This window comes from Canis lupus, chromosome 17 (genome assembly GCF_048164855.1).
Source record: "Canis lupus baileyi chromosome 17, mCanLup2.hap1, whole genome shotgun sequence".
NCBI lineage: Eukaryota > Metazoa > Chordata > Mammalia > Carnivora > Canidae > Canis > Canis lupus.
The window spans coordinates 58,940,691-58,963,510 of record NC_132854.1 but is presented as its reverse complement, the minus strand read 5'-3'; the positions used below and the strand labels follow the sequence as shown (position 1 = coordinate 58,963,510).

Here is a 22,820-nt window from a genome sequence, read left to right as displayed (position 1 = left end):
TAATGATGACAACAAGGAAGTAACTAGCGATCCCCGGTGCCGTTTGGGAGCCGCAGCCCTAAGTCCGCCGCTTTGGTGGAGGCGGCGGGGGAGGAGGAGAGGAGGACCGGGTAACCGCAGGGCAGGAGCCTGGCTGCGGCCTCACCTTCTCGGCGACCTCTGCGGGCACTTTACGAAGTTGGGCCCCTTCTCCAGCCCTCACGTGGCAAGGGAAGAAAAAAAAAATAAAAAAGTGTGGGGGAGGAGCGGCACAGGTGATGCATGCAAAGCCCCCGGTCGGAGGCCACCGCGGAGCACGCCTCCCTCTACACTGCGGCGCGGCCACAAGGGCAGCGCGGTGACCTTCGCGGGGAAGGTTCACCGTCGCGTGGCGGTTCATTCGGAAACCGCAAGTCCAAGGCACGGAATCGTCCATCCCGGAGATGCCGGCTCCGGGGCCCGGCGGGGAGCGCGAAGCGGGCGGGCGTGGGGGACGGGACGGGGACTGAGCGCGGCTTCGGAAGCGGGTGCTCGGCGGGGCCCGGGGGCTCCCGGGGGCCGCGCGGGAACCGGACGTCGCGGGGGCGGCGGCTCGGGGCGGCCCGGGGCACTCACCCGTCATGCTGCCAGTCTGCGTGCTGACTGAGCGCCCGGCCCCCGCGCTCTCCAGACTTTGCATCTGCCCTGCTTCTTTCATCCCCAGCCCAGCGGCCTCTGCTGCCCAGAATACCTCTCGCGGGCTGGCATGATCCCGGCCCCGGCGGCTCCACCTCCCGCCTCCTCCCAGCCGCAACCGCAACCGGCAGGGCGGCGCAGCGCGCTGACGTGAGAGGGAGCGCGCCCGCCGCTTCCGGCCGCCGCGTGTGTCGTCATCAGGTGGGGACGCGGCTCCCGCAGGGGCGGCCGCCTGAGGGATGGCGTCCGCTCGAGGCCCGAACTTCGCCGCGCGTGTTTTGGCTGCACGACGCGGGGCGCGCCGACTCCGACAGCGGGACGAGGCCTGCGCGGACTCCAGAGTTTGGGTGAGAGGGGGAGGGGAGGGCTGCCGGGTGGGCCGACACGCGCGGGTGCCGCTTAACCCTCGGAGGTGGGCCGGCCCTTGGGAGCTCCCCAGCCGTGGGACCCCGGAGGCCCCGTGCTAGGGCACCGGGGCGGCTCCGTCGCGCTCCGGCTGGCAGCGGAGGCCCTGCCGCTCCGCCCCCGCGCCCGCGCCGCCGCCCCCGTCGGGACCTGCGCTCGGCGTGCAGTCGGTTTCAGATTCTCTCTCAAATAAAGTAAAAAAAAAAAAAAAAAAAAAAAGTCGAACTGTAATCATGAGAAAGATGGGGGTAGGAGGAAGTAGCAAGTGGCCCCTGGAAAATATGGCAAGTACCGAATTGACGTCGTAGGTTCGTGCACAGTGCATCTTATCTGATTTTTTTTAAAGATTTTATTTATTTATTCATGACAGACGGAGAGAGAGAGAGAGGCAGAGACACAGGCAGAGGGAGAAGCAGGCTCCATGCAGGGAGCCTGATGTGGGACTCGATCCCGGGGCCCCAGGACCACGCCCTGAGCTGAAGGCAGGCACTAAACCGCTGAGCCATCCAGGGATCCCTTATTTTTTTAAGTTTTATTTATTTACTTATTCATGATAGACCCACAGAGAGAGAGGCAGAGACACAGGCAGAGGGAGAAGCAGGCTCCCAGCAAGGAGCCCGACACAGAACTCGATCCCAGGACCCCGGGGTCACACCTGAGCTGAAGGCAGGTACTAAACCGCTGGGCCACCCGCGGCTGCCCCTTATGTGATTATTTTTATAAGTGTCCCCCAGGCATGACTGGAAAGGAAGCTGCCTCCTCAGCGACCGGGCCCATTTTCCATCACCAACCTGGTCTGTCATCACCACTTGAAATACTGACCAACATTAAGACGTGGAAACTGCTTTTTGAAAGCAAAAGCCAAACGTCATTAAAAGCATCATTTTGTAAAGGCCTGAAGTGGGAATCTTCAGTGATGATGGGTCTGGCTGCAGTTCCTGGACTTGCACCGCTGTAGAGCACTTAACTGGAGCTCTGTGACACCATCCATGTTTGAGCCAAGAAACCTTTGGACTCTATCCAGTTGTCTGCTCTTCAAATAACGCTCCTAGAAGCATTTTTGTGTGCCTCCTTATGTTTAGGAACTACGATTGTTGGGTTGCTGTCCTCACGTTTCACAGATAATGCTGAAAATTTTTACAAAGAAATTGTGCCAATTGCTATAGCTTTACATCACCACTAATTCTTGATATTGTCAAACTTTTAATGTTTGCCAGTCGGATGGGTATAAAGTGATATCCTGTGGTTTTGATTTTCCCTTTTCCCTGATTTGCACCTCAGTTGAACATCGAATAGGTTGGTGGGCCCTATGCACATCCTCTATGAAATACCTGTTAACCAGGTTTCTATTTTGTTCTTTCTTATTTCTTATTCATTTGTAAGCATTCTTTTTTTTTTTTTTTTTTTTTAAGATTTTATTTATTCATGAGAGGCCCAGAGAGAGAGAGACACAGGCAGAGGGAGAAGCAGGCTCCATGCAGGGAGCCCGACGTGGAACTCGATCCCGGGTCTCCAGGATCACACCCTGGGCTGTAGGCAGTGATAAACCGCTGAGCCACCCGGGCTGCCCAGTAAGCATTCTTTATAAAGTCTGGAAATTCGTTCTCAGTTGGGAGCGTGTATGATAAATATCTTCTCCCACTTGCTACTTGCTTTTTCACTTACTTTATGTCTTTCAGTGTGCAGTTCTTTATTTTAAAGTGCCAAACATACCAATAGTTCTCCTTAATGGGTTTTGTGTATTAGTGTCTTTATAAAATGTCTTTCCTTCTCAACTGAGCTTCAAAGTGGGAGACATCAGAGACTTTTAAAATACTAGTGAAGCCTCTTGTGTTTGTGTGCAGAGAAGTATATGATCCTCTACGCTAATGACACTTGCATTTATTTCAACCATTAAGGCTTTAAGAACGTGGAATAAGTTGGTTAGCTGCTAATGACAAAACAAATCCTTTAACTACCCAGCCAGCAGGTATATAGCACAGAACACTGTGTGTTGCTACAAGGGCTTAGTGACTGGAAAAAGGTGGTTCCTACTTGACTGTTCCAAAGAGCAGCTTCTCAGATCTTCAGTGTTCACTGGTAAATTTCTAACAGTATTTGTGTAAAGTTTGTCGTTTCATACTTTATACACTACAGTTGCCATCACCGATCCCTGTTTTGCTGGCCTTTAAGCTATGTGGTCCAAAATCCTGCTTCCTTAAAACATAGAGAGTTAATGAGCATCTCAAGCTTTTTTTCCTTTTTAATGATGCCTGCACTATCAGAGAACACTATTCTAGTGTTCTCTCTTTTGTTTGGCACATAATCATGTACAACCTTTTTATTTCTTTGAGGTGGGAGTATATTTTTAGTTCCTAAACGCCATACTATAAAGATCAAATTCTTAAGCGTGTTTGAGTAGCTCAAAAGTAAAGATATATTAAGGGGGGAAAAAAAAACACTGGTCTAGATGCAAGGCACACTTAAAGCAAGTTTTACTTTTGGTTGTATTTTCTTTGTATATTATAAACATTTATTTAACTTGTTGCAGTTTGAAGTAAAAAATTTCCAAAATGTATACTCAACAATAATCATTAAAATGTTTGCAGCGTAAAAATATAAATAAATAAAATAAACTGTCTTTCCTACCCAAGGTATAAAAATATTCTTTTATATTTCCTCTAAATGTCCCAAGTTTTTCCTTTGAGATTTATAGCCTCATGCATGTAGAATTCATTTTTGTCCGTGTTGTGAGGAAGGGATCCAATTTTATTTTCCACTTGGATAGTCAGTTAATACCAACACTGTTTCCTCATTGATATGTAATTTCATCTGTGTCATCTAGCAAATTTCCATACACATATGAGTCTGTTTTTGGGCTTTGTCTTGCATATCATTTATTTACCTCTCTCCTCCCTAAAAAAGACCTTATTTTCTTCGGGTATATCTTGGCTATTCTTGGACCTTTAATCTTCTATGTAAATTTAGAATCATTATCACATTCCTCAAAAATGGCACTTGAGTACTGATTGGAAGTACGTTAAATTTATAAATCAAATTGAGATATATAGGCCCCCTGTCAAACATAGTACACGTGTATGAACATGTATATTGATTAGGTTTTCAGAAGATTTCAAAAGGATTTATGGTTTTTTCCACAAAGATTTTATATGTTTTTTATGATTTAATCCAATATTTTTGGTTGGTTTTATAAATGAAATCTTTTTTTTTTTTACTTTATTTATTTTATTTATTTTTCAAATAAACTCTTCCCTCCAATGTGGGGCTTGAACTCATGACCCAAGATCAAGAGTTACATGCTCTACGAATTGACAGCTAGGCACCTTCTATATGAAATCATTTTAAAAATTATATTTGTAAGTATTTATGGCTAATCTACAGAAATGCAAGTAATTTTTATATATTTTTCTTATACTGAGCCATCTTACTAAAATTTCTTATTTTAATATATTTTAGTTTCTTGGTGAAAATTATATCATCTACAAATAATGACAATTTTATTTATAGCTTTCTAATATTCAAAAATACTGCACTCTAGGATATCAGGGAAACATTGAATAGAAGTAATGGTAACAGGCATCCTTCCTTGTTCCTGATAAAGGAAATTATGTTAAACTTTAAAGTGTGGTTTTGCGGGCACCTGGGTGGCTCAGTGGTTGGGCGTCTGCCTTCAGCTCAGGTCATCATCCCGGGGTCCTGGAATCAAGTCCCATATCAGGCTCCCTGCATGAAGCCTGCTTCTCCCTCTGCTTGTGTCTCTTCCTCTCTCTGTGTCTCTCATGAATAAATAAAGAAAATCTTAAACCAAAAAAAAATGTGGTTTTGCTACAGCTCTTGGTAGCTGTCCTTTATGAGATGATACAGATTCCCTTCTATTTCTGTTTTTGTTTTTGTTGTTGTTGTTGTTGAACTTTATTAAAATGCTCCTGGTAGGTGTCTTTTATCAGTTTATGAAAGCCCTTTCTCTACTGGCTTGCTGAGAGTTATTATCATGATGGATGTTGAGTTTTATCAAACCTATCTTAGGTCTCTTAAGATGACCCTATAGTTTTTCTCCCTTAGTTAATATGAATTATACTAATAGTTTGCTTAATCAGCCTTGTCTTCCTTCTTGACCTATCATGATCATTTTGTGCTTTCTTATTTAATCTATGTTCATGAGTGAGTTTAGTGTATAATTTGTCATAGTCTTTTTGTTTTGTTTTGATGTCTTGATTAGGCTACTCATAAATGAGTTAGGTAGTAGTTCCTATTTTTCTTTTCTCAGGAAGAGTTCGTATAAGATTGAAATTACCATAAGCTGCTCAATAAAAAGCTGAACTCCTGAAAAAAAAAAGATTGAAATTACCTGTTCTTTGAATGTTCACTAAAACTTACTTGGAAAAGCATTTGAGCCTAGTACTTTGTAAAGCAGAATGACGTTTCACTAATTCAATTCCTTTATAGGTTAAGGGACTATTCAGACTATTATTTCTCAGTCAGTTTTTGGTAAACTATATTTTCCTTGAATTTTGTTCATTTTATATAAGTTTTAAAATTAATTGGCATAAATGTATAAACCTTATAACAAGATAAACTTTCTAAATAGGGCAGTCCGGGTGGCTCAGCGGTTCAGTGCCGCCTTCAGCCCAGGGTATGATCCTGTAGACCTGGGATCGAGTGTCATATCAGGCTCCCTGTATGGAGCCTGCTTCTCCCTCTGCCTGTGTCTGTCTCCCCCCCCCCCCCCGTCTCTCTCATGAATAAATAAAATCATTAAAAAGAAATTTTCTAAATATATGAATTTATGAAATGTTATCTCACTGTGTTAATTTTAAGGACTTTCTAAACTCAATAAGTAAATGGGTGCCTGGGTGGCAGTGGTTGAGCGTCTGCCTTTGGCTCAGGGTGTGATCGTGGGGTCCTGGGATCCAGTCCCGCATCAGGCTCCCCAGAGGGAGCCTGCTTCTCCTCCCCCTGCCTGTGTCTCTGCCTCTCTCTGTGTGTCTTTCATGAATAAATAAATAAAATCTTAAAAAAAAAAAAAAGTAAACAATCCAATTAGAAAATGGGCAAAACCCCGCATGGAGCCTGCTTCTCCCTCTGCCTGTGTCTCTGCCTCTCTCTCTCTGTGTATCTCTCATGAATAAATAAATAAAATCTTTAAAAAAAAATGGGCAATAGACTTGAATAGTCCCTTTGTCAAAGAGGATATAAAATGACAAGCACATGAAAAGATGTTCACCATCATTAGCCATTATGGAAGTACAAATTAAAACCACAATGGAAAGAAAAAACCATAATGAGATACCCCTGCCTGCATACTAGAATGGCTAAAATAAAAAGTACCGACAGAACCAGCTGTTGGCAAGCATGCAGACAGCTGGATATCTCTTACATTGCTGCGGGGGAAGATAAAGTGGCACAGCCACTCTGGAACAGTTTGTCAGTTTCTTATAAACGTGCACTTACCGTATCACCAGGCAGTCATACTCCCAAGTACTTATGCTAGAAACATTAAAACAGACTTACACAAAATTCTGTACACGAGTGTTCATAAGAGCTTTATTTGTAATAGTCAAAAACTGGAAACAAGCCAGACGAACATCCTTGCAATGGAATACCATTCAATAAAATATAAGGATACATGTGTCAACCTGGATGAATCTCTAAGACGTTGTGTTGAGCAGAGGAAAATAACAAGTCTTAAAGGACTATGTACTGTATGATTACATACCATTCTCAAAGTGAAAACATTGATGGAGAGCCCGTCAGTGGTTGCCAAGCATTATGGTTGGGAGAAGGGTACCACTGTTAAGAAGTAACACGAGGAGGGGCTCCGGCTTGGGCAGTGGGCAGAGCCTGTGACTCTTGATCTCAGGTGGTGAGTTGAAGCCCCACATTGGGCACTCCAGATAACTTAAAAAAAAAACCAAAGGAATTTCTTTGTGCTAATAGTCACTCCTGTCTAAACATGTGATAAAATTTCATAGAACATACAACTAAAACCAGAAATCGTGCGTTAAGGATTAGTGAAATCCAAAAAAGGTCTTTACATGAATTAATAGAACTGCACCAATGTCAGTTTCCGGGTTTTCCCAACGGACCATGATAATGTGAGATATTACCATTGCGGAAGCTGGGAGAAAAGTGCATAGGAATTCTATTATTTCTGTGACTTTTTTGAGTTTTAAATTCTTTCAAAATTAAAAGATATGTATATATGTGATTATTTAGTATATACAATATATTAACTATCTTTAGTCTCTGAGTAAAATCTACCCTTAGAACAACCATTAGCTTTGTTGCTCACATCCTTTTTGGATTGCTGTTTTTATTCCATTTTCAGTCGTGTAGTATTTCAGAGTTTTTTAAATGCTCTATTTCCGTTACTTTCTTGCCAGTTTAGCCATATTTTATCTAGCATTTTTGGGTGCTTTGCAACAAATTAGTTTGTTTGGGCTATCTAATCTGCAGTACTGCTGGAAATACTGCTTCTGCTGCAAAGAAGAATAAGGACTAAAAAGGAGTAGAAGACAAATGTGACCTAAAGGCTAAGAAATGGGCAAGCTCAGTTTAGGTGAGCACAACAAAGGCTCACCAGTTCACTCATGCTAACCAGTTCATGAGTAAAATGGTTTTAAAATCTTTAAGTGCTTTCCAGTGCCAGCATGACTGCCATGGAACAAGATCAACGGGAACACTTGGGAACCTCTCTTGGAAAACCTGACTAGCGAGTATGCCTTGGATCTTTTCTGAAGAGCACAAGCCCCGGCTTCAGAGGATTTGGAGAAGTTAGGCTGCAAGGCCAAAATCACTGAGGGGAGCAACATGATTAAAACCATTGCTTTTGGTCATTATGAGCTCAACATTTGGTACCATTCTCCTTATCCGGAAGAATATGCATGACTGGGATGGCTCTACATGTGCGAATTCTATTTAAAATACATGAAGAGCCAAACGATACTATGCTGACACATGGCTAAGTGTGTGTGGACACACCCACCTGGTGGTGAGATCTATTGCAAAGGCTCCATCTCCGTGTTTAAAGTGGGTCTCTGTGTTTAAAGTGGATGGCAAGAGAAACCAGAGCTACTGCCAAAACCTGTGCCTGCTGGCCAAGCTTTTTCTGGACCACAAGACATTATATTATGATGTGGAACCCTTCCTGTTTTATGGTATGACAGAAGTGGACAATACCAGCTGTCACTTGATTGGATATTTTTCCAAGGAAAAGAATTCATTCCTTGACTACAGTGTGTCGTGTATCCTCACCATGCCTCGGTACATGAGACAGGGCTATGGCAAGATGCTCATCGATTTCAGTTACTTGCTTTACAAAGTGGAAGAAAAAGTTGGCTCCCCGGAGTGTCCCCTCTCTGAACTGGGGCTCATAAGCAGTTACTGGAAAGAAGTGCTTCTCCATTACGTGCATAATTTCCAAGGCAAAGAGATTTCTATCAAAGAAATTAGTCAGTTGACAGCTTTGAATCCTGTGGACATTGTCAGTACTCTGCAAGCCCTTCAAATGCTCAAGTACTGGAAAGGAAAACACCTAGTTCTAAAGAGGCAGGACCTGATTGATGAGTGGATAGCCAAAGAGGCCAAAAGATCTAACTCCAATAAAACCATGGATCCAAGCTGTTTCAAATGGACCCCTCCCAGGGGCACTTACAGTGACCTGTTACTCTGAGCCAGCGAACCCCCGCAGTAGGAGTCCGTACCCTAGGGATCTGTCATTTCTGTTGCTCTTGTGATTGGCAAGCACAGTATCCATTGGGAAGGTCGTCCCCCTCAGGACTGTCCTGCTCCGACCCTCGGGTACACTGCAGACGCTGGCTCTGAGGAACTGTTGTTTTGGCCTCGGTGAGGTTGCCTGGATGGGATCGCTGTTAGACTTGAGTGCAGATCCCTCGTAGCACTGACCCAAGGTGTTCTGTTTGGTACTGTACCCGTCCAGTCACTGGTGCTCCTCATGTTCTCTAGCCCCGTAAGGTTGGGTTGTGTCTTCTAAACTTCGTACTAGTGCTTCCTGCTGCCCTGGTACGAGACTTCAAACCATGGTTGCCACCACCAGGACCCTTCCAGTTACTCCTTACATGTGGCTTTTTTTGGAAGAGCAGGGAAGCGGTAACATTTCTGAGTGTGTGTACTAGGAGGGGTCCATTCCCTTTGGATTTTATCTCACTTGAATTTTTTTCTGCCATTTTTAGTGAAAGGCCAGTTTCCGATCCATGTCAGGCTGACAAGAGACCAGTATTTTTTAAAACGCGCCCAGGGATTCGTCTTGGTAACTGCACATACTTTATCAGAATGAAATGGGAGAGAATTGACAGGTGGTGATTCTATAATTTGATTTGCGTTCACCTGTGGGCATCGTGCGTCAGTGGAAGGAAACCAGTCCTTTTGCCTCTCTAGAGAGTGCGCAGCCCTACATGTTTTCCTCTCTCATAACCCCTTGCTCCTTTGTACATTGGCAGGGGCTAGACGGTGTCCGGTTCTCCCTCTCATGCTGCATGCTGACCGGTTCATCAGACTGCAGAAACCTTCCCCCCTGAACCTGCCGGTCTGGTCTGGCACAGCTGTACTTTTGCATTGATTTTTGCCTGAACCTCTTTGGAGATGTAGGAAATGACTGCACATGCTTCCAGATCTCCTCTCAGCCCCCATGACTCAGCAAGGCAGGGCGCCACCTGCACCCCTGTCCCCGCCCCCTCCCAGTGTTTGCTTCCCTGACAGTGCCTCGCCCTCCCTCCCGAACTGAAGTGCTCCTGGCCTTCCAAGAACTCCTCCTCCATTTCCTTTTTGGGATTTGCCACCATTCCCCCTGTTCTCTGCTCTCCTATTTTTGGTTTCAAGCAAAGGAAAAAATGCTCCCTCTAATTTCTCTCCAGCCCATTATAACCTGCTATCCTGGGGCAGCATTTGATGTATGACGTGCCACCCTTCCCAGCGTGGACTCCTCCAAAACCGCTGTCTCCGTGTGGGGCCCTTCCCATAATCCCGACTGGTCATTTGTGCCTTTCTCTTGTCATCTCTGTACACTACTTACACTCACTGCGGGTTGGGGGAGCAAATCTTAAGTGTGTTCAGTGACAGCTCCCTGCCAGTTTCAGTGTCACTGTTAAAGTTTATCCCAAAACAACTTCACTGGGGCTTTTCTTAAGGGGTAAAGGATACTTTACCAAAGCTAATCCTTCCTGTTCTATATCTACTCTTCAATAATAAAGCATGTTCTCTGCTCAAAAAAAAAAAAAAAAAAAAAAAAGTCATCGATGGAAAGAACATGGACTTTGATGTCAGATAAACTGTATTCACACTCTAACCACCCAAGTTATTTCCTAGTTGACTGCGAGTTAGCTGCGGGTGATAAATACCCACCAGATATCAGCGGCTTGTCAACAGCAGAGGTTTTGCTCTAGCTCACATTCTATGCTGCAGCGCTGCTCCTGTGGATTGGCTCTGGGATCCAGGCTAAAGGAGCAGCCTTTGGATATTTTCTCTTGACAGGAGAAAAAGAGATAGCAGAACTACATGATGACCCTTAGAGCAAGTCTCACATCAGGCCCAACAGCCATGCGATGATGCTGTTCAGGGACACGCCAAAAAGGCAGGTACAGCAAATATCCCGACAATAATGCGGTATTAGTAAGTTGGCCTTACCAGTAACGGATCTTTTGCCTGCTACTTCATGTCTTGTCAGAACAAAGAACTCCCATATCCCCTTTTCCAGAGTCTGCAGCTTTCAACATTTTACTACATTTGTACCATTTTTTGTTGTTGTTGTTACTCTTTCTGTTACATTTGCACACCTCTCCACCCCATTCTTTCTCTGAATCATTTCAGAGCAGATTACAGACACTGTGCATACTCTCCTCCCTAAAAACTCCAGTATGCATTTCTCCAAAACCAGGACACTCGCACATGCTAATCCAGTAGTTCAAAACAGGAAGTCAGTGTTGATTGGTCCCTACAAGGCAATCCACAGATGCCATTCAAATTTTGAAAAGTGTTTCAACATGTCATCTCCATTCTGGTTTAGCAACCCTCACTATTGTTCTTCAACCTGGAACATTTCCTTGGTCCTTCCCTCTGTCTCACATTAACAGTTTTAAAGGATATAGGATTTTCATTCTGTAAGATTCCTCTCCACCAGGATCATCCTGATGTCCTGATGTTTCCTCACAACCAGACTCAGGCCATCCATTCTTGGTAGGAATGCTACAGAAGCGATCCTCAGCTCTTTCCCTTGGGTCACATCAGGAGCAACTCAGTGTTTCGCATCCCAGCCAATGGTGATGCCAGCCTTGTTCATCTGGCAGGTTAGTGCCTATCAGGTTTCTAAAGTCACTATCGAAGTCATTGTTTTCCCTTCTATGATTGGTCAGTATTTTGTGGAGAGAAATTCCCCAAACCACTCCAGAGTCCCATACCCACTGAACCTCCACTTACCGTCTTTAGTATCTCTTGATTCCCACCTGAGTCAACCACTACTGTGATGGCTGTCCAGATTTCTTATTTCTATCACTCCTCCTGCAGATAGTGGTTGTCATTCTAAAACAAGGAAGACCTTTTCCCTCTTCCTCATTCATTCATGCATTCATTCATTCACATCTATGGACTTGTGAGTCCTATTTTATTCAGTGAGCTGTAATCTGTTATTTATTTTAGGACTCAAATGGTCTCATATTCGATGAAGTCCTCAGGTTGTTTCTTTCATCCCTTTGACACATTCCCTGTCAATCTTTGAACACTTCCTTACATTCTAGTGGAACAAGATGCTCCGGACTCATTTTCTACATCCCCTGTGCCAGACTCAGAGCCGACCCATTTCCCCAAGGAGTCCCGGTTCCTCGTAGTGTTTAAAAACTGAGATTTAGGCAGTGAGTGTGCTGTGTCATTACTTCTAGACCTTCTGAGAAGCTAGATCTAGAAGCTATATTAATATTCATATCCGCATGCACGCTTACTCATGTAGCTCTTCCGGTAGCTAGCCATCTCTCAGAGTTCACATCCACACTTTCAGTTCCAAAGTCCAGCACATCAGGGTTATTTCTGGCCTTTCCCTTTGTTGTATTTGTAAATCTCTTTTCGAATAGCAAGAAACCTGGCTCCCATTATTCTCAAAATAGCTTTTTGTCCTTTCCCTTCCTGCTCCCTTGCCCCCAATCCCCTTAATCTAATTTCCCTAGTACATAGGTTGCCTCTTTGGCTGCCCCACCGCTGTTGCTTCTGCGTCCACAACCTCTTTGGCCTCCAAGGGAAGGAAGGAGAGAGAGGAGGGGTGAGGCTGTAAAATGGCTTTATGACTGAATTATTCAGAGGGACGAGAGAAGACAGGAAGGGAAGGAGGGAGGGAGGGAAGTACAGTGGTAATTGGTTTATCACAAACGTTCTTGAAGATCAAATGATCCCAAGTAGCCCTGTGCCTTTAGCAAAGAATAGGCTAAATACCACTAATTACTGTCCTTCCCTGCTTTGTCTTTCATTTGCTTATTCTCTATAGAAAACCTGAAACTGGGACAGCCGGGTGGCTCAGTGGTTGAGTGTCTGCCTTCAGCTCAGGGCGTGACCCCAGGGTCACGGGATCGCCTGCTTCTCCCTCTGCCTGTGTCTCTGCCTGTGTCTCTGCCTCTCTCAGGAATAAATAACTAAAATATTAAAAAAAAAAAAAGGGGAAGAAGAAAACCTGAAATTTCTCCTTTTATCCTCAGTCCTCTGTTAGAAGATTAGTCCTAGCAGTGTGTTTATCTGGGCAGAATCTTCTGACGACAAAACAAGTGCCATGGAGCTGGTCGGACGGACGTGGTATCTCTACTGGACTCGTAATTACAGAGGTGTTGGCAGAGGCCCCGTGCCCAACTTGTAGAAGAGAATATGCCTTAGAGCCCATGCTGCTCTCCTGTGGGGAAGGCACGTTGCGACCAGCGACTGTCTTCTGTGGGCCTGAAGATAAGTGGCCACAGGACTGACAGGGCTGGCCATGCCCCCTTGTGGGTAGGATCGGCCCCAACTTGGTCGTTTCAAGCAACGATGTAACTGTAACCAGCACCCGGAATCCAGAAATGGAGGTTTCCTAAACAATTTTCAGACGGCAGTTCCTGGCAGCACTGACACCCCAAGGAAGCAACGAGAAGCCTGAAACAAAATCCAGATGCCCTTCACGGAACGTTTGCTTTGTTATGGAGGGCTGTGCTGCCAAAGAGAAATGACTTCGCAGGCTTACCACATATTGTCCCAAATGGTGTCCTCGGAAAAAATTAACTTGGTGCCACGTATATTAACGTGCTACACAATCACAATGTCCAGGAACCCTGGGAATGTCTGTGCTCCCACGAGGTGGGAAGGACTGGCAAGCCCAAGACATGAGTAACTTGCCCAAGCAGTATAGCTCGAAAGGTGGGAGCAGGGTATAAAATGTACGCTACTTCATTTAATATTCCCAGCAATTCTATGTGCAGATTTTTGTCCCCCGTTTTACAGACAAGGAAACTGAGGCCCTAGGACCACCAACATCAGCGTCCCTTGGGAGCTTGTTAGAAATGCAGACTCCTGGGCCCCACTTTGGACCTCCATAGGTCTGAACCAGAAGCCGGACAGGACCACTGGCCAGGACCAGAGGGCTCCCGCGGGTCTCAAACTTGCACCTGCGTGAAAGGCACCCGGAAACTATGTTAAAACCCTGATTCCTGGGGCCAGCCACTGGAGATTGTGAGTCCCTGGCATCTAGCACTAGTATTTTGGCCACCCGTAGAATTGCTTGTGCCAAGTGCTTTTTGGTATCACATCATCTACCATTAGCTGATGTAAAAAAGCAAGATTTGCATGCTGGTTAAGGCAGTGATACCAAAGTTTTATTTAGCTTGGGGCTGACATACTTTTCTAAAGGCCCAGAGAGTAAATACTTTAGGCTTTGGGAACTATCTTCAGTCTCTGTCATGTGTCATGAAAGCAGCCACAGGCAATAGGAATGATGGAGTGATACACCTCAATTCACTCCCCCTGCATCTGGCTCAGAAGAGAAACTCCAGTGTTGAGACCTAGTTCAGCATGTATTTGAGGACGGAAGATTTAAATACTCAGAGAGGAAGAGACTCTAAGTAAAATGACTAATACCGGGAGAGAGGGAAAACAATTTTCCTCTATCCTTCTAGGTTCTTGATAGTCGGCTGAGAACCGACTCACCCCTGTAGTAAAAGTTGGATTAACGAGAGAACACCAAACAATTTTAATCATGTGTATAAGGGAGCCCCACAAAGATAATGAGACTCGAAGCCAGCCAGGAAATTGAGACTTACATATCATCCTGAGCTAAGGAAAAGTACAGAGGCTGCAAAGGAGAGGAAGACAATTCACAGGAAGACAAGAGGAGCCAATGTTTGGTAAGCAAATGTTTGCCCTGCCAGGCAGGCCAGTTGCTCAGATGAAAAAGCTTTCTCAGTAGCTCTCTTCCTGATATGGGCCCCCTTTCTACTTTTTTTAGGAGGTAAAAAGCTTTTCCTGAGATTGCCAGGCCCTGATTATGTTGAGCTCACAATAATCCACGTGCCAGAATAGCACGGTCTGGGGTGGCTTGTCCCGAAGCCCCTCAATACAGTATTCCTGGTTGATTTTCGTCAGTAGCACCTTTTCCACTGGGCTATAAAATCCTAATCTTTTATCAGTTTCTTCAAGGTAACTGCTCACCCACAGGGCTCTAACTTGTCACCGCTTCCATCAGGTAGGTGCTATTTATTAATAAAAAAAACAAAAAACAAACAGGAACTCCGGGTGGCTCAGTGGTTGGGTGTCTGCCCCCGGCCCAGGGCGTGATCCCAGAGTCCCTGGATCAAGTCCCGTGTTGGGCTCCTGCAGGGAGCCTGCTTCTCCCTCTGCCTGTGTCTCTGCCTCTCTCTCTGGGTGTCTCATGAACAAATAAATAAAATAAAATCTTTAAGTCTTTAAATAAATTGTGAGAAGTGATCCCCATTTTATCATTTTCCAGGAGTGAAGTGATTTTTCTCATGGGCACTATAAGAAAAAGTCCCGTGAAGCTGAGGACTGTTTTCTGTAAAGATTTCTGTCGAAGACAGTTTTCTAGCTCACAAGATGTCATCTTGGAGCACCCACAGGATAAATTCTCTTGTCTGCTGTGAATCATGTAACCTTCCTAACCAGACACCGGGAATGAGTTTTGTGTCCTCACTTTCTCCCTGGTATAATCTATTTTATCTACCCTCATTTGTATTTATTTCCTACTTTCCCCATTAACTTAATTTTTATCTTATTTTGGGCATTTTTGTAAATTGCCTTATGTTCTTTTTGGAATACAAGTTTATTTAAATAAAGAGTATGTTCAGATTTGAAGATTTTTTAGTTTAATGTGCCTTGGGAAGGAAGAGGAAATGAAGCCGGTATTTGCATACTCAGAAAACAATACATATGATGTCCTTGACAACTTTAACGTAACATAACTCAGATTTACATCATCACTCGTATGACAAAGTTGTCAGTTCTTAGTTGGCGTGTGTATCACACAAACCTCAGCTAAAGGGATCTAAATCATCCAGACCTTTACTCTGCAATGTTTCTTTTTTGTTTTTGTTTTTTTCATTAAAATTTTTTTTTTTTTTTTATTCATGAGAGACACAGAGAGAGGCAGAGACACAGGCAGAGGGAGAAGCAGGCTCCCTGAGGGGAGCCCGATGTGGGACTTGATCCCAGGACCCCGGGATCACGCCCTGAGCCCAAGGCAGACGCTCAACCACTGAGCCACCCAGGTGTCCCTTTTATGTTTTTCAAACAAAATTCACATTTTATTAGATTGAAATAAACTGTGGAAAATGTCCTTACCTAAAAGCAATATTTTCTGTATTATTCCTAGATAAACCACAAAACTTATTTTTGCAATAAGACCAGTTTTCCTGGTTATGTACATAAATCAAGATGATGCCATAGATGTTGGTAATGAAAAAAAGAAAAAGAAAACAGGGAAAACCAGACAAATCAATTATCAGTGTCTGTGGACTTAGGTTCTTTTAATAGGTGTTGGTCATGAGGGAAAAAAAAAAAAAAGAAAAAAGAAAAACCAGACAAATCAATTATCAGTGTCTGTGGATTCAGGTTCTTTCGGGCCTGGAAGTTGGTGCTTACCATGCATCTGCTAAAAAGCTGATGGGCCAGCCAGGGTGTGGGCACAACAAAGGGACACAGCAACAGCAACACATGGGGGGCAAGAGTAAAAGCCACGTTTAACAGTAAAAGTAGTTTCTTTCTTTACGTCCCGTTGATGAAGACAAAATCTACACCAAAATCCTCATTAGGCGAGAGTACAGTCTCTCACACCAGATAAACAGCCATTACAGATTTTTAACAATATACTTAAAACACACTGTACTGTATTAGAGTCAGACACTTTGTTGCATTTTATAAAGTTATTTTCCTCCCCTCTTCCTCCCTACATCCTCAACATTTTTTTTTCCTTCCAAGAATTTGATGACTCAAATCCTGGTCATTAGATCAATGATAGTAAATGTCATGCCCCAAATGCCCTCAACTCTTCCATTGTGCCTGCTGCAGGAACCACGTAGGACTGAAACTCTGTATTTTTAATACTGTCTTCTTGGAGAACACAGAACATGTGTAAGTTCAGACCATGGCCGTTTCCAGGCGCATAGTCAGTGACCAACAGGTTAGGAGCCTGTAGGCCAGTGTGCCTTCCGGGATTAAGCAGCCTGGATGTGACTTAGAGCTTCACCTGCTAAACACTGACAAAAGGCATCCTAAAACATTCTCTCAGCTATTTTCAGTGATTTCTGAATTAGCTTTTACATATGTGCGCATCATGAAATTCAGGTCACATTTTGCATTGAGTTATATCCACAAAGCTGCAGGACTCGACCTCTGTTCGGTCCGTGTTCGAGGTATGTTTCCTGATGCTTATATACGTGATGCTTACATCTGTGCCCCTCAGGCTTCATCCCGGGAAGAGTCCACAGGACCGTAAGCAGAACAGAGACGTTGGGAAAAATACATACACAACAGGCAGAGACAGAGCATCATAAATTGTGAACAGAAGCCGTTTCCCTCTGTTTGCACTTGAGCCTCTGACCATGAAGCCCCACAGACAGTAAGTCGCTCTTACATGTTGGCGTGGGGTTTCCCCGCGACGTGGAGGTGGAGATCCCGCGTCTTCGTGCAGAGGCTCGGAGATCCCGGGGCGCTCTCTCGAAGTTACAGAGTAAGGTCTTCCACCAGGAGAACACGGTGTTTAGAAGAACCTCGAAGGTTAGTCAGGGTTCCAGGTTAACTTAGCAAGTCCTGGAGGACTTCCTAGGTCTCACTTTAATTTCATGCCTAGTGGCCAAATTTGTGGCTTCCTCAAACCAAAAACCATTATAAAATTCACTGTTTTCCAGTAGTTTGTTTGTGAACGTGACTCTGTAGTCAAGCCACAGGCTGCCGTGGAGATGCCGGACTTTTGCTGCTGGGTTTTTCCACCCGAGGGCTCCTGTGAAGATGGGACATTGCTGAGAATGACGAATTGAAACCGATGAACTAGAGACCAGTGCCGCACCTGCCATACAGCTGTCCTCTCAGCCATGCGTCGTCCCGCACCCTGTGGATGAGACAAATGCCTGCAAGAGCTCCACTGAAATTTCAAAAGCACCAAACCCGCCTTCCTGTTGAGGGAGGCCCATCCCCTTCTGCTGGTCCACCTTCACTTCTCTGAGAACAGCGGACGCTCCATCGTCTGATCCAAAAAGCAGTTGGAATGACTGTTGAAAAAAAAAAAAAGAACAATCTTCCCCAGTTGTTCTCAGTGTGACAGACAATAAGCCCGGACTTTCCCAGAAGAGCAGAGTGTGTGGACGCCTTGGAAATATTCTCGAAAAGTCTGGAACCGGCACAGGACTTTGATTTTGGAAAGAAAGTCCCTGGAGCCGACTGCATCGCTTCCGCGTCCACGTGCAGACGGAGGACGCCACACATCGTGGCCGGGGAAAGACGCCTTCTAAGGCCTGAGAGCTCGTAGGATGCGAACGAGGACAGCAAGGCTAGCTTAGCCTGGCTGACGGTCGCCACTAGCCCGCCTGTGCGAACCAGGTCCGTTGTATGATTGTGTGTATGATGCGGTAAGTATATAATCCGACAATCTGCTGTCACACTGCAGGGCGCCGAGGTGTTGAAGAAATCAGCCCCTCTCCTTGCCCGAAATGTGAAGTATCCTCCGCACACACACAGGGACCTCCATCAAGACCCCGTGTGTGCCAGGCAGTGTGCTGGGTGCTCGGCACCCATTAAAATACTCCTTCATTATCCTCGACGGGTTCAGTGGTCACACACAGGCACGTTTTTTCAGAATGAGAACCTCCCCACATGGTGAATGAACTGGTCCCTTGATGATTTGATTTCATCCAGTCCTTGCAGAAAAGAAAAATAAATAAAGCCGTACAAAATTGTCTCTGTCCGAGTAAACCCCCAGGAGCAGGTCACACACAAGTGAAATTTATTCGGCTCAACACATCATCATTAAGCAGCACGTCCCAGGAGGTTCTGACGCAGACGCTCAGGCCTTCGGATTTGTGATTCAAAAACCCCTCAGCGCCGGTTACAAATAGCACGGAGGTGGCAGGTGCTGGCCCACCGCAGGGAGCTTGGGGACCCCACCCACAGAGGCCCCGGGCTGGGCCCGCCCGAACCCTGCTCTCCGGCACTCGTTCCCCCTGCACCTGACCGTGTTTGGGATCTGGCCCCGACGCTTTGTTGAAGTCTCTCCAGGTTCCTCCCTTTTGCCACGTCCAGTGGCCTGTCCGTCACCCATTACCAGATTTAACAAATAAAGCGCAGTGTCCGGTTAAATCTGAATCACAGAGAAGTAACGAATGGGTCTTTAGTGTGAGTACTTCGTCCGTAGACTTATCAAACTTATACCAAAAACAAACAAAACCCAAATCCTGTTGCTGTTCATCCAAAATTCAGACTTGAACTGGGAGCCCTGTATCTTACGTGACAGCCCTACTTTGTTCCCTTCCTGTCATCCGCGACCCTGCTGCCTCGGATTCTCCTCAAACTCTCCTCTTTAGGGGAATCCCTGGGTGGCTCAGCAGTTTAGCGCCTGCCTTTGGCCCAGGGCGCGATCCTGGAGTCCCGGGATTGAGTCCCGCATCGGGCTCCCGGCATGGAGCCTGCTTCTCCCTCTCCCTGTGTCTCTGCCTCTCTCTCTCTCTCTCTCTCTCTCTCGGTCTATCATAAATGAATAAATAAATATTTTAAAAAAATATATTAAAAAAACTCTCCTCTTTGGCGATGGAGCCCATCCGTCGCTTTCCCGTTGCCGCTGCGGGGGCCTGGTTCGGGGACCTCGTGGTCCGGGCTGAGACCATAAGTAGCATCCCCACTGATCTCCATAAGCTTTCCCCTTGAGGGTGTCACCTGTTCCTGTCACTCAGGTCAGCGCTCCGCAAGGTATGACGCTGGACACCAGCAGCAGCACCACCCCCTGGAAACTGGCCCTGCTGGTTCTCAGGCTCCCACCCAGCCCGGAATCAGGCGTCCAGGAGCGGGCCCAGAGTCTGCATTTCAGGGAGCCCTTCGGCGGCCCCCGATGCTCGGTAGGGTCGGGCACGTCTGGCTGCGGACTCCCACACCTTTACCGTGGGCCCCACTTCACAGCCGAGCCTCCCTCCGGGGTGCAGGTGGAGTGTTCCGGGGAGAGGTAGGCCGCGCGGGAAAAGGCAAACCGAGCTGTATGTGGGGCTCGCGTGAGGCTGCGGGTGTCTGAGCGTCCACTGACTGTCGGGGCTCCCTCCGGGAGCTTGTGGCGACACGGTGACGGCCTCGGTGGAGGCGCAGCAATCAGGATGGACTCCCCGTGGTTGCCGCCAAGTCCCCTCCACTGCCCACGGCCCACTTCTTGCCCGGGGCGCCAGCGTCCTCCTCGGTAAGTCCTCCACTCCCCTGCGCGCAGTGAGCCTCTGAGTGTTGGGGACCCAGGCCTGGTGGTGCTGGGAGCCGGGAGGCCAGGCCTGACCCGCGAGGGGCTGTGTTGGGGCGTCTGCAGCGCCCCCGGCCCAGGGCAGGGCCAGCCGCTCCCGAGCTGCCCACAGAGCCCCGCGATGTGAGGTCAAGGCCTTGGGCCATGGAGAGCTGAGCAGGCCTGTCCTGGGGGCCCGAGGGGCAAGGCACCAGAGCAGGTACAAGGAAAACAGGACGTGCTTGCCGGAGCCGGAGACCTGGTGGAGCCCGGGGTGGCGGGACAGGCTGGGCCCCGCCGGCCTGCAGGTGGAAGGGTGGCAGCAGCGGGGGCCGGGCGCCCGCGGGCAGAGGTCCAGGGCCTGCGGACCGCGCAACAGCACAGGCTTCCGGGGGGAGCAGCACCCACCCCCACCTTTATTAGCATCCTCGCATCTCTGCCTTTATCCTGGGGTAAGTAGAGGGGAAGGCCGGGCGAGGGCGGGCAGGGGCAGCAGGATAGGGTGAGAACGGAAGACGCTGCTCATTGATGGTTCTCAGTCTCGTCTGCACCTTAGGGCCACCTGGAGAGCTTCATCCGGGTCCAATCCCCAGAGACCCTGATGCTATCTAGGGGTCTAGCCTCCGCATTAATGCTGCTCGCATTTTAATGTGCATTGGAGTCCTCTGCAGATCTTGTTAAAATGCAGATCCCGATTGAGAAGGTTTGGGGCTGGGCCTGAAGAACATGCATTTTAACAAGATCCCAAATGATGCTAATACCTCCCATCTGCGGATCACATTTTCTGGAGCACAATCCACAGCACGGGTGCTCAGAGGGTAGTCCCGGGATGGGCAATATCGGTATCACCTGGGAACCTGGGAGAGACGTAGAGTCCCGGGCCCCATCCCAAACCCAGGGAATCCGAAACTGCGGGGGGGAGGGGCCGTCTCCTGTGCCTGAACACACCCTGTGGGGATCCTGATGCGGGCTGAAGTTTGAGAAGAGAATTTGAGAGACGAATAAAAAGCCAGAGGGAAGGGGGGCCCCTGGGGGGCTCAGTGGTGGAGCATCTGCCTTCAGCTCGGGGTGTGACCCCGGGGTCCCGGGATCGAGTCTCACATCGGCTCCCCGCATGGAGCCTGCCTCTCTCTGTGTGTCTCTCATGAAAAAGAGAGAAAATCTAAAAAAAGAGAAAAAAAAAAAAAAAAGGAGGGAAGGGAGCTGATATTGGCTCCAAGGGCAAATTAATGAATTATCATGCAAGTAAGACAGAAACACAGATCGGGGTTTGTTCTACGTATACGCTACAGTCACGAACCAGTGTAACCATTACAATAAAATGAAGACGTGACTTCGAAACCTGCTTGCATTCACTTTTCTTTTAAGTTTTTTTTTTTTTTTTAATCTCCTATCATCACAAGCCGTAGAAGTTCCTCGGGCGTCTTGGAGATGAGCCCGGTCACCGTGGGGGCATAGGGATGGGAGGGAGGCGAGGTGCAAGTGGCCGCGGGGTGACCTCCGTGGGCTGGGCTGGGCGGGGACGCGGCAAGGCCTGAGGTCGCTGGGGCGCCACCTCCCGGGCCGCTCCTCGGGACCGCAGCCCGTGTCTGCCCCGCGTTGTTCCGCGTTGTCCCAGAGCGCAGCTCCCGCCGCCCCACTGCGCTGCCTCCGCCTCCGGGTCAGGCCTCCGCCGGCCTGAGGATCCCTGTCCCCTCCCTTGCGGCCGGTGGAGCGGACAGCTGTCGTCTGCAGAGCGAGTCCTGCAAGGCTTGTCCCCCAACCCTGGGCCAGTCCTCCGCCCTCCCGCCGGCTGGCCTGACGCACAGGTGCCCGTTCTTCTCTAGCAAGTGTGGGTTAGGGACGCCGGGGGGCTCAGGGGTTGGGCCCAGGCCGCGACCCCGGGGTCCCGGCATCGAGTTCCGCATCTGCTCCCCGCATGGAGCCTGCCCCCCTCTCTCTCTCTGGGCCTTTCATGCATAAATACAATCTTTTAAGAAATAATTGTGGATTGTTTTCCTCGGAAGAGGACAAATAGCGTGCGTGTGCCCTTCCGTAGAGCTCGCCGAGCCGGGCCCCCGCGGAGCGCCAGGCCAGAGGCCTGCTCCCAGGGCGGGTGCCGACGTGTGGAGGCGGCTCCCAGCCCGTCCCGGTCTACGCTTCACCTAAGAACGTAGACCCTTCAGGAGGTTGGCTCCCAGGAACGAAGTGCCTCACACCCATGACCAAGGAGTCTTTAAACCTTGACTTAGGGACGCCTGAGGGCTCAACGGTTGGGGGGCTGCCTTCGGCCCAGGCCGTGACTCCGGGGTCCCGGGATCGAGTCCCGCCCCGGCTCCCCCCCCCCCCCCGCCCGAGGACTTGCACGGGGACTCCAGGTTCCGCGGGGGGGGGGGGGGGGGCTGTGCAGCAGCTCCTTGGGACGTTTCCCGTTTCCTGGAGTGGAAATGCCTCACACAGAAAAGGGAGGAGCGTCTGCAAGAGTGACCCCGACATGTTATCCCGCAGGCTCGTCTCCTGTGGGTTCGTCTGAATGACAGTTACACACTTCAAACGAGAAAATGCCATTAGAGAGGGGGCTGATGTGGATGCCAGGACCGGGCCTAATCCCCCAGCGGGTCCCACCTGGCGCTGTCTGGCGTGTCACACACTCAGCATCCACTGGCCGTGTCCGGCCTGCAGACAGGAGAGGCAGTCGGAGAGGCCCCTGCCCCTGCGAGGGGCACAGCCCCTGGGCCCTGGGGTGCGGGGGGGGGGGGGTGGATCTCCGAGCAGCCCAGGACCGTACAGCTGGGGAGAGAACAACTTGGACCTGGCAACGATGTTTCAAATACTGTGGACCACGACC

General features: G+C 47.9%; 1 protein-coding gene, 1 long non-coding RNA gene and 1 pseudogene across 7 annotated transcripts in view; 2 read left to right on the top strand and 1 right to left on the bottom strand.

The window, feature by feature from the left end:
- CDADC1 (cytidine and dCMP deaminase domain containing 1) overlaps nt 1-839 on the bottom strand; it is a 45,489-nt gene extending 44,650 nt beyond the window's left edge. For all 3 annotated transcript variants that reach the window (XM_072783161.1, XM_072783162.1, XM_072783163.1), the window contains exon 1: nt 595-839. In XM_072783161.1, coding sequence (XP_072639262.1) covers nt 595-676 — 82 coding nt within the window. In that variant the 5' untranslated portion in view covers nt 677-839. The remainder of the gene's footprint in view (nt 1-594) is intronic.
- On the top strand, nt 821-18,476 carry LOC140608206 (uncharacterized). 4 transcript variants are annotated; one of them, XR_012010231.1, is made up of 4 exons: nt 821-1,001; nt 10,549-11,360; nt 12,753-14,420; nt 16,991-18,476. It is a non-coding gene; the product is annotated as an uncharacterized lncRNA (long non-coding RNA). The 4 variants fall into 4 exon arrangements; XR_012010230.1 differs by having other exon boundaries at nt 12,545-14,420; XR_012010232.1 differs by lacking the exon at nt 10,549-11,360 and having other exon boundaries at nt 824-1,001; nt 12,545-14,420.
- On the top strand, nt 6,755-10,540 carry LOC140607746 (histone acetyltransferase KAT7 pseudogene; annotated as a pseudogene).
- Nucleotides 18,477-22,820: the final 4,344 nt, after the last annotated feature.